The 12,317-nt window shown below is 41.6% G+C and overlaps 1 protein-coding gene across 1 annotated transcript in view; it reads left to right on the plus strand.

Moving 5' to 3' along the window:
• The first annotated feature begins 7,854 nt into the window (after positions 1 to 7,854).
• The window catches only part of UGGT2 (UDP-glucose glycoprotein glucosyltransferase 2), a 281,123-nt gene continuing 276,660 nt past the window's right edge, over positions 7,855 to 12,317 (plus strand). Inside the window, 1 exon segment of the mRNA XM_030201370.1 lies at positions 7,855 to 8,047. Within this exon segment, the coding sequence (XP_030057230.1) occupies positions 7,908 to 8,047 (140 nt within the window). The 5' untranslated portion in view covers positions 7,855 to 7,907.

The following is a 12,317-nucleotide window of genomic DNA, read 5'->3' on the forward strand; positions in this document are numbered from 1 at the left end:
TTAATGATAACCAGTGCTACATGGTATTCTGCTTTATTTAATTTGTCAGAGCAGTATTTATGTAGTGGGTCATTGTCTTCATCTACTTGTTCTCCGCAATATTCTATCAATGTCAGTTTTTGACTGAAGAACTTACAGCAAAATGCCTAGATAGCCATCTGACCTCATTCAGAGGTTTAAATGAAATAACTGCACATTCTGCCTCCTTAGCAATCTTCATTAAATTTCATCTTGTTTACACATTACAAGACTAGGATGAAAGGTCGTAGCCACCATATTGGATGCAGTTGTGCCCACGAGCAGGAGCGAATAGGCATCACTCCTGCCCCGGCAATTCCCCCACTGGACCACCAGAGATTGAGGTATGCCCAGGGGGCCTGTGGGAAGTAAGAGAGAGTTCTGAGGGGAAGGAGAGTCAGAAGGGACTCCTGAAGCAGGCCTGTGGCTGAAACATGGTACTGCGTTGAGACTTCATCAGTAAACTTTAAGCGATTGAAGTTTTCTCATCTGTCTCTGGTTTGCTTGGTCTATTTCCCACTATTTGCAAGTAGCAAAATCACCGTTAACACATGGGAGCAGTCATTTTCACACTCAAAACTATGAATGCCACTATTTTTTAAAATTAATTTCTCTGTAAAATGACTGTTCCTGTTATAAGCTGCAAATTACATGTGTATTTTCTGCATCCTTATATGTATTTTGTGTTCAATACTCAGGAAATTATGCACATCCATAGACATTCCTTTTCCTACAGCTTAGTGTGCACTAAATGCTAAGAAGCCCTTTGGTATAAAATGGGCTTCTTAGCATTTAATGCGTGCTAATTCCGTTAATACATGCTAACATTTAGTAAAAGGGTCCCTAAATGACTTATATAAAATCAGCAATTAGGGGCTGTACCAATTATTCGTATTTGGCCGAATAGTGATTTAAATTTGAATACAAATAATCTACTGTGCTAAATCCTTCTGAAATAATAGTTGATCTCTGATTCCACATTGCTTCTTTTATTATTTGTTATGTTAAAGCTCAAAGCCCATTATTCATATTCGGTAGAATAACATTTTTCATTATTCATATTCTGCCGAATAGTAAAATATGCTATTCTGTACAGCTCTGTCAGCAATATGTTGTTCATAGTAACATATGTAACATAGTAGATGGCGGCAGAAAAAGACCTGCATGGTCCATCCAGTCTGCCCAACAAGATAAACTCATATGTGCTACTTTTTGTGTATATCTGACCTTGATTTGTATCTGCCATTTTCATTTTACATTACATTATAAAAAATAGAATAGCTTTTCAATCTTGTAGGTGTATCTATAAAATGTATTTTTATTCAGTGATATAAAGCACAAATAGCAACATAGGAAACGGAGCCTTAGACATGTGTCATAATAATTGAGGGTTCCATTGGTAAGATGGGTAAAAGTGTAATTTTATTATACTTAAACAGGTCAGGTAGCTGGAAGATGTAAAGCCTAGTAACCATATAACAATGAACATAACATTCTACTGCACTGTACAGATAAGCCACAGCACAATCCTGCACCTCTCTGTTGGGGAGGTCTGTTACCAGCTTGCAGGGTGATATCTGTTCAGGTGATCCTAGCACCTATTTGATCCAAGGTGAGCCCTAGTGCAAATTAAACACCATCTCAGTTTTATTATCCTTGCCTTGCTGGCCCCTCAGCCATTTTGTCCCTCCTTTACATACCAGATACATTCGAGGCTGTTGTCCATCACATGACAGGCAGTGTCAGGTTCATCCTTAATGTAATGCTGTTTTCACATAACTGTTTATGTATTTATTTATTCTTGACATTTATACCCCACATTAGCCTGAAATAGACTCAAGTTCAATGTGGCTTACAAACAAACAATTAAGTGAATAAAATATAATAATGTACAGAATATAACACAAATTACAATAACTTCAAGAAGCAAATTAATACATGTGCAGTAAATAACCAGGGATTTAAACTATCATACTGAGTTTGCTGATAATGGATATTGCATAGGCTAGTTGTTAAATTTTCACTGTAAAAAAAGACCATAGAATTCTACCGCTTGGTATATATAGATAGATAGATATTCTTTTTATGAATATACTGGTACTTTAGGCTGAAAAGCTAATACTTGATTACACAGCTTGCTAAATGAGCAAAAGATCAGAGCCGCTGAGAGAGAAAGCTGGGTCTGGGGCAAACACTCGCAACCCCCTCCTACGCCGGTCCACCCCCCTGCTTACTTGCTTGACTCCTGCTCCTGTGGGCCGGGAACATGTTAACTCTGCTCTGCTGCACAGGTCTTTCTTCCTGCCACATCCTCTCCCATGTTTGCGGAACCAGGAAGTACTTAACACAGGAGGTGGGATGATGCAGGAAGAAGGACCTTTACATTTTATTCCTATCCGCACAATGCATATTCTAGATTGGATTATTTTCTCCTTTCGCAAGTCCTAGTATCAAAGGCTAGGGAGGCGAGGATTATGGATAATACAGTTTCGGATCACTCAGCTGTGGCATTTGTTCTTACGTACACAGCAGAACAGGAAGAGAAGGTGTGGAAATTCTCACCAGCACTGTATGAAGATAGTGAGTTCCGTCAATATTTGAGGGAGAAATGGGGGGAATACCAAACGAGCAATGACACCACAGACGTGAGTTCTATAATTTATTGGGAGGCATCTAAGGCCGTGTTAAGGGGGCACATTTTGGCTTATACATCGGGGAAAAAGAACAAGTTGGAAGCAGAGCTGCTTCAGCTCTCTTCAGAGTACCAATCTTTGTGGAGGCGGCATGTGTCCCGGATGGACAAGGCCTCTAAAGATGCTCTGATGGAGATGCGACAGAAGCTTGATCAGGTGTTAACTAAACGGGCTGAAAGGGATATATATTATCAGAGATATAAGCTATTCAAATGGGGCAGTAAAGCTGGCAAACTTCTGGCTAATCTAGTGCGACCCTATAGGAAAAGGCAAGTTATCACCTCCATTAAAGATGGGTCTGGGAAGCGGTATATGGAGGAGCACCAAATACATTCTCAATTCATTAAATACTACCAATCCTTATATCAGCAGAGGGAGGTGGATTCAGAGAAGAGAGAGGCTTTTTTTAAGGATATGCAGATACCAAAGTTCACTAGGGCCCAGATTCAGTACATGAGTAATAAAATAACTCCCGAAGAAATTTGTTTGGGCATAAAAGCCTTAAAGCTGACAAAGGCCCCAGGTCCGGATGGATATGGCCCTGAGTACTATAAAATACTAGTGGATAAGGTGGCAAAACCAATGGCAGATATGTATAATGATCTGGCTGGGGGGGGAGGGGGTCGGCTTCATCAGAACCTGGCGCATATAATACTGTTGCCCAAACCGGGGAAAGATCCAGAACAGGTGGGGTCATATAGGCCCATCTCCCTTCTCAATCAGGATGTTAAGATACTGGCCGCCATCATGGCTAGAAGGATGAATAAATTCTTATCAGATGTAATCTCTGAGGACCAAGTTGGTTTTGTCCCTGGCCGTTATGCCTCTATGAATATAATACGTGCTCTGGCAGCCATCCATATGTATAGGGGGCAAGGGAAGACGGAAGCCATTGCGAGACTCGATATGGAGAAGGCGTTTGATAGTATTTCATGGCAGTATTTGTTTTGGGTTTTGGAGCAGTTTGGAGTCCAGGGTTGTTTCTGGAATGGATTAGAGCTTTATATGAGGGGCCACAAGCTAGGTTATTGGTTAATAACAACTTAACGGAGAGTTTCCAATTACAAACGGAAACTCGACAAGGGTGCCCTATGTCTCCACTCTTGTTTGTGTTGGCTATAGAGCCGCTGGCGATTAAAATCAGGCTGAGTCAGGGATTGCGGGGTTTACAGATAGGTGGCCGGGAGGTCTGCATTATTTGCGGATGATATACTGCTCTACTTAGCGGATGTGCACAAACACTTAGAAGAGGCCTTGTCCTTAGTAAGGAAATTTGGGGGATTATCAGGGCTCCGAGTTAACTGTGACAAATCGGAACTTCTCCTTCTGTCAGGTAATTCTTTTGTGTTGAATTCTGGGGGGCTGGCTATTCCGCCGGTGCAGAGTCATATGAAATACTTGGGTATACATTTAAGTAAGAGGGAGGACGAAGTGTACCAGAGAAATATAGTGGCACAAATAGAAAAAATTAAGCAGGTGTGTTCCAGGTGGATGGAGCTCCTGCTGTCCCTGTTGGGCCGGGTTGCACTGACTAAAATGATTTTGCTGCCTGAACTTCTATATCAATTACAGGTTATGCCCATATGGATTAATAGCAGAGAGGAGCGCATGTTTCGGTCGGTTATAAGGGCATTTAATTGGAGGAATAGAGGGTCAAGGATAGGACATCAGGTGCTTATTTTACCAAAAGAGCAGGGGGGGTTAAATTTACCTGATATCCACCTGTATAATGTGGCAGCCCTGTTACGGTTGGTGTATGAGGGGATTGGCGGGCAGACAAAGTTTACCCCTAAGGATTGGTGGGAGGGTTGGTCCTCTCCCTATAGGCTTATTAACTTAATTCATACACCGCCTGGAGTGGGAACTATGCACAATAGGCAGTTGAGTTTTCTTAAGCCTTTGCGGTTAGCTTGGAAGTGGTGGCGGCACCATCAAGCACACAGCCCTGATGGATCCCCTTTTCTGCAAATGGTGGGTAATTCAGCCTTTCTGGAGGGCATGGGGGGGGTCGAGATTTCGTCAATAGGACAGGACAGGTTGCAGTACATTGGGTCATTTGTTAAATCAGGAAGATGGAGGGTTTATGTCTTTTGCGCAGGTAAAAGAGAAATGGCAGGTGCCGAATGCTCAGCTCTTGCAATATATGCAGGTCCGACATTACTGCCAGAACATCAGAGCACGACACGGAGAGCAAGCGTCCTATGGTCGGTTAGATATGAAGGTACTGGATATGCCGGTAGAGGGCAATAGGCTGTCTACTTGGTACAAGCTGGTGAAGCTGACAAGTAGGGAAGAGGGAACAGAGAGACTCATTCTTAAATGGAATGAGGATCTTGGAACAAAATACAATAGGCTTAATTTTCAAAACTTGTTCCAAACGTTATATGAGATGGTTAAAGTAGTAGATATGCAAGAGACCCAATTTAAAATTCTGCACAGGGAATACATCACAAGGGAGAGAGGGATGCAGATGCACCTTTGGGAAACCACTCTGTGTAGTAAATGCCAGCAGGGTACAGGAAATTTTATACACGCTTTTTTGGAATGTACCAAACTAACCATTTGGAACAGAGCCTTCCAGGTGATCAACAGGGTATTGCGGTCAACAGTGGAATGGTCCTACCCAGTCTTGTTGTTGGGGGATCAGTCGGATCTAATTACACAGGGGTTAACACTACCTCAACGGAGATTTTTGTATATGTCAACTCTGGCGGTGAAGAAAATAATACTACAACATTGGACACGTGAAGCAGAAGTGCCATTTGCTGGGTGGAAGGCTAAAATGCTGGAAATAGCTAAATATGAAAGTATGTTGTATAAGAGGTCTCATAAATTGGAATGTAACCAGTATGCGGGTATTTGGACCAAGTTTTTAGCTGAAACTGTGGCGTCAGATGTATAGGGCACTTCTACAGAGGGGAGTTGAGGGGTGGGAGGGAGTAGTCTGGGAGGAGTAAGCGTGGGAGGGTGTGTGTGCTGGTTTAAGAGGGGAGTGAATGGGGGGTTGAATGAGGGGTAGGTCATATAAATGGAAAAGTCAGCAAATCATAGGTTGTGTAATGGAGAGGCATATTACATTGTTATAACATGTTGCTTTTAATATGCTGACAGTGAGAGCCATGTTGGTAACTCATGTTGACAGGTTGGTATTGTTGTGTTTTGTTTGGTATTGTTGACATCAATAAAGAGAAAGAAAAAAAAAAAGAACTTTAGAGGACAGCTGGGCCGTTGAGCGTACAAGCCTCAGGTCACCATCTTTCCATTCTCCCTAGTTTGGGACACTCTTTGTCTGGTTTCTCCTCAGAGGCCTGTCTGATATGGGTAACCCTTCAGCATAGCCCCCTGGGTCATTGAAACACGAAAGCCCCTCCACCACTACAAGGTGGTGTCCCTTTGGAGGGGAGTTTGGTCTGATTTTTTGAGAAATCATATGACCAGAGGAGGGATTTGTGGAAGTGAAAGAAGGTTTGGGAAAGTAAAAGAGGAACCTTTGGAGATGACAGAGTTAAAAATCATATGCCTTAAATTAGAAAAATAATATTCTTTGAAATGAAGCTTGTTATAACTGTAGTGCTGGTAACTGCAGATGAGCATGCTTGTTTCAAGGACAGAGATGTTCCTCCCAAGAAACAACCAGAGAATCCTTACCTGTTATAATACCTCATTACAGGGGCATCTATAATCCTGTCCCTTTTTAGAAGTTGCTATTTCTCAGTTATTAATCGTTGTAACTTGACAATATTTCAAGAAGCCCTACAATGATAATTACAATTTACAAACTGTGATTGGTTTATTTTTTGAGCCTTGTGATGCCAATTATATATCTTTTAGGTTACAATGCCAATCGTATATTTTTTAATTTTGTACATCTTGACATGAACAGCAGTGGCGTAGCCAGGGGGGTGCCAGGGGAGCGGCTGCTCCCCCAAACGGAGTTCTGCCAGCTCCGGCGCCTATTTTTTTTCTCAATACGTTGCATTGAAAATGTGCGCCAGTGGAAGTCCGCTCTTGCTCCCCCCCCCCCTCCCCCCGTCAACCTAGCTCCACTTCTGATGAGCAGAATATCTGCATCCTATTGTTTCTTTGTCTTTTTCATAAAGACATTTTTCTCAATTAGCCAACTAGCTAGCCAATTTTGTCTATAAAAAGAGGAGCTTTACTAATAATTGGGGGTGTCTAGCCCAGTGGAAATAACCCTTCCTTGGACACACACAATGAATTTTCTCAATATTGGGAGTCGGCTCCTATGAGTCTTGTATTTCAAACGGAATCACTCAGGAGGAGAGTCTCTTTGTGTTGGGACTGTTCCTTGTCTAGACAAGTAGCATTAAACGAGTCAATAAATAACATTTACATGACTGGCTTGCTAGATTTAAGTTCTTTATTTCACAGCATTTTCACAGAGGATTTTTCCTCTAGTTTCTATACTGCCCTAAATGTCCTGTAGGAAGCTCATATTGTACAAAAGATACCAAAGGCAACGGGCGACAAATAAATACAATCGGGAGTACGGTTGGGAGGAGGAGAAGAGTGGGAAACTTCCCAAAAGTAATGTGGAAGTGGAAACAAAGCCTCTGAAACAAAAGGCCCAACTACAAAGCTGAGTAGCAGGTGCAAGGTATCCTTCCTTCTGGCATACCACATGCGCCTCCCACGTATACTTAACCTGTAGCTGCCTACTACGCTGCACAAGGTTCGCGGCCGGCAAGATTTGGCCGAGCTCTGCTTGCGTGCGTGGATACAGCGCATTACTCCCCGCCGGTGCCTCCAGTTTCCGCTCCGTACCACTGGACGATCACGTTACCGGAGACACCATACAATTACGCAGAGTCTTGATTGATGCATGGTGTCTCCGGTAACGCAGACCGTCCAATGGTATGGAGCGGAGACTGGGGGCGCCGACAGAGTAATCCGGCACTTCCCAGGCTCGCAGCCTCGCACAGTCACAAACAGCCAGCAGTGAAGGGGGGAAAAAAACAGCTGCTCGCTGTGAGATGGCGATTGGTTACTTCGGTGGCAAGTAGTATGTGTTGGAACATTACGGTCTGACGTGGCCTATGGGAGTGGACGACGCAATCGTGACGTAGCACACAGAGACAGTGCTCGGCCAATCATGTTTTCGCAGAGACCGGAAGCGTGTGGAGCTGCGGTAGCGTCTTTCGATGGTGGTTGTAGTACACGGTTCTGGCTTGTACAATGTGCTCACGTTTGGTTCTTCTGCTTAGCCTTGTACTCTGTGCCCTCGATGCACGGGCAGCAGCGACCAGAGTTGTAAAAGGCGTAAGCGCGAGCCTGGCAGCGAAATGGCCCCGAACACCGCTGCTGCTGGAGGCGAGGTAAGCGCGTGGCATCATTTCATGTATCCCGTGGTGGAAGGAGTTTTGCAGCACTTTTTTCGTGTTCCATTGTCCAGCGCGTTGGCTACAGTATCAGGAAGTGTAGGAGGGGGCTGGCTGGTTGCCCATGGGTACATATGGGGATTCCCTGGGGTTCTCCTTGCTGGAAAGCCTGCAAAAAGGAAACCGAAAGAAAACAGAAGTTTTATGTGTCATTGGTGGCTCTCTGCTCTGTTAAGATAATTGGAAAAATACATATTTCCATTGGAAATGTAAGTGAATTCAGATGATTCCACAGGGTTAATCCATTGTTTAGGAATTTTAGTGATAGTTTCACTAGTGAATTGTTGCTAGGTCTTGTTGGGCTTAGAGCTGTATTGTGAATAACATTTTATTATTCAGCCGAATAGGAATAATGAAAAATATTATTTGGCTGAAAACTAATAATGGGCATTGAGCTTTAACATAGCAAATAATAAAATAATCAACAGAGATGAGTGTTTATTTCAGTAGGGTTTAGCACAGTAGAGCCCTAAATTCAAACTGGACTTAACATAACGCTGCTCCTTTCTATTCCCTTATATGTCTGTCACATATGCACTCTATTATATCATAATGTCACTCTGTATTTGTCATACCGGAAAGGTGATCGCCTCACGGTACTATGGAAGCCACATTGAGCCTGCAAATAGGTGGGAAAATGTGGGATACAAATGCAACAAATAAATTATTTGTATTCAAATTTAAATAGCTATTTGGCCGAGTATGAATAATATATTCAGGGTATTATTTCGGGCCGAATTGAATACGACTATTCGGTACAGCCTTAGTTAGTTTGCTAACCAGAACCTTTTTAATTTATCTGAACCCCCCCCCCCCCCCACACACACACACACACACACGCACGCACGCACACACAAACACACACACTCACTCTGTACTTGTAGTGAAAGGGAAGGCTATTTAGTTAATACCTTCTTTACCATGGAATTTAATTGGGCAGTGTTTTGATGTCAGTGGGAGTATTTGCAGTTTGCTAGTGTGCAAACCTCACATGCAGAAAACTGTATGCAGAAGGCATACTAGACTAGGCACAATACTGCCTACCCTATATTGTATTGGCCTTGAAACTGGATGCTAAGAAGTACATAGAAGGATTTTCTAGTGCTAGGGCTTTAATGCCAAATCTGAGGAGGAGTAAAAGTTACATTATTCTTCTGTGGCAAGTGTTAGAATTTTATGTCTCTGCTTTCTTGAAGTGTGTGGCTGAAAAAGAACAGCAAGGGTTGAGGAGCTGAGGGAGAAATGATGTGCTTATGAACACTAAAGTGCTGGACTATAGACATTCAAATAATGATATACAATAATATTTGTGTGCAATATAGCATTCCAGCAGATGCCAATATATGCGTGTGCAACTCTGCCAATATAATTTTTCTTTGTAACATAGATCCACTCCTAGCACATTCCTGTGAGTGCATGCTTCTGGTATATTCTCCCATGATTATGAACATTTTTGCAGAGAACTTAGCACACTATTTAGTTAAAGCATTGTGTGCAAAATTATTATTATTTTGTTTACATATGTGTTAGGAAACCATGATCTCTGGAGCCTCATTATCGGGTCTCAGCAATGTCTATACTTAAAAAACATTTGTGCATTGAGAACATGCATTCCGCCTCCAAATATACCCCTGCGCTGTTTAGTTTTTAATATGCCTAGTATTCAGACGGACAGATACCAAAACAGGTAGTCTTGTTATCCATGCAATGAAGTGTTTCCTTAAGGACGCTATATTGAAACATGGAAGCCCTTTAAATATTGTATGGTAACCAGTTACTGTGTGATAACTAAGCATACGGCCATGGTACTGCACTGGCATTACAGTGCATATAAATTCATATGGTAACTCTATTCAGGAATGGGCATGGACTGTACCTTGCCATGTGTTGTCACAGATGCCAGTATTATGGATGCACTTACCACCTCCTAAATGGGAGGCAGAAAGTGCATCAACTTGGTCACTACATTCACAGCAGTTTTTCTATTCAGTGACTATGGGAAGATGCAGGGAATGCCGTCAACAGGCTTTGCAGTTACTGCACACCCATTTTTATAACGGATGGAGCCCATTTAATAAAGTATAGTAAGGTTTTTTTTTGTGCTTAATGTACATTAACAGTCAAAACTAATGTGGTAGACGCAAAGGCTGTGTGGTAATTGTTGCTGCTTGTCCAACATTCCCCCTGTAGTTTCCACATAGACGAGCTTCCTACTGTGCATTAATGTCAAGCGAGGTTAGCACAGATGCACCTGTCTCCTCTTAGGTGGCGTTAAATACCCCTGCATTAACTGCACATTTCACAGCGCACTCTAATTACCATATACTAATTGCAGTGTGCAGTCCATGCCCATTTCCTGCTCCATCCTGGAGTGTGGCGTTTTTACTGCACGGTAGCTATTAGCATGCACAAAAACCTGCATGAACTGCTTAGCGCACTTTGGAAGAAAGGCTTCAATGTGAAGTAAGTGGAAAAAAAAAACCCTATTTTTCACTTTTAGTAAAAGGCTCCATAGCCTTAATAGGAAGAAGTTGACAGTTCTGAATTATTTTTTTCTTTGTTTTAATTGTTAGTTTGTTTCATTGTAAACATAAAATCAGAAGACAGTGGCACGTGATCATACAGCAAGGTACTATGAACGATAATGTTCTTGTGATATTTTCTAACCCAATTTTTCCTACTATTGGACCTCTTCAAGACTGCAAGAATTTAGTTTTTAAATGGCTCTCTGGTCACAAACTAGTTAAAAATAAACAGAAAATGGTAGCTTGTTGGTTCACGGGTGGTCTTCCTAGTCCAAGTTTTAGTCTAAACCTCTTTGGTACGCTATCCAACCTGTGAACTCCTTCTGTCTAATTTATATAAGCCCATTTTCTTCATTCTCTAACAATTGTGCTCAGTCAGGCGGTACTTCGATCATGACACCTTCCACTCTGTTATTGTCACTATTGATTACTAGGTTAGATTATTGTATACATCTAAAAAATTGCACTCTTTCCAGAATATAGCCATTAGTCTTCTCTGCCATGCAGAACGACGTGATCATGTTTCCCCTTTGCTTCAAAGGCACCATTGGCTCCCAGTTCAGCAGCATATAGTCTTCAAAACTCTCACACTTCCTTCAAGTCACTCAGGATAGGCCTTCCTTTGTACTTATCTGTCATGATCTCATATTCCCCAGTGTGTTCACTTCACTCTTTTAATGACCATTTTTTAGTCTTACCAGGTCCTAAGTGTGCCAAACTAGAATCGACCAGACATCATACCTTTTTTTTTTTTTTTTTTTGCAGCCCTTTTCTTGTGGAACTCTTTTCCCCTTCCCATTCAAGCTGAATTATCCCTTAAAAATTTTGTTTACCTTAAGAACCTGGCTTTTCCACCAAGGCTTGCAATTTCTTGTCACTGTTTCTTTTTCTCCCCCCTTCCCCAACTTTATCTCCCTACTTAAACTCCCACTTCACCTACTCCTTATTAATAACTACTTATCTTCTTCTTGTCTGTCTTGGGGTAAATGTAAATCTTTTTTTTTTTTTTTTTTTACTCTTTCAAAAAGTACAAAGACAGGGGGACACTCAAGGAAGTTATATGGTACTGCTTTTAAAATGATGAGGAAATATTAAATATTTTTTCACTCGAATAATAATCTTTGGAACTCATTGTCAGAGGATGTGGTAGCAGTGGATAGTGTATCTGGGTTTAAACATGTGGAAAGCCACTGCTTTTCCCTGGGATCAGTAGAATGAATTTTGCTGCTATTTTGGGATTCTGTCAGGTACTTGTGACCTGAATTGGCCACTGTAGGAAGCAGATGGACCATTGGTCTGACCCAATATGGCTAATCTTATGTTCTTATGACTCTGAGTGAATGAAATGCTCATTTCAAATTTTGTAGTTCTTTTCCTATTATGATTTTAGGTTGTAAAACATCTTGATCTGCAAGTTAGCAAAGGCAGTTTAGCAAATTTAAATAAACTAAACTACATAAAATCCAATTTTAAAATTTGAAGTGTCTCTAGAAAAGTAAACGTTATTCAGTTTCTTATTGTTTAGAAGTTTGAGGCTTGTCCTTATCTGTTACATTTTGGAAGATCTTCAGAACTTGTTGGGTCAATTTTAAGAGAAACGTATATGTGTAGCAGTGGTTACTAAATGTGAACGTCCCATATTCATAGATTTTTCAGTGGCAATATCCAGGTAGTATGATGGT

Source organism: Microcaecilia unicolor, chromosome 4 (genome assembly GCF_901765095.1).
Source record: "Microcaecilia unicolor chromosome 4, aMicUni1.1, whole genome shotgun sequence".
Lineage (NCBI taxonomy): Eukaryota > Metazoa > Chordata > Amphibia > Gymnophiona > Siphonopidae > Microcaecilia > Microcaecilia unicolor.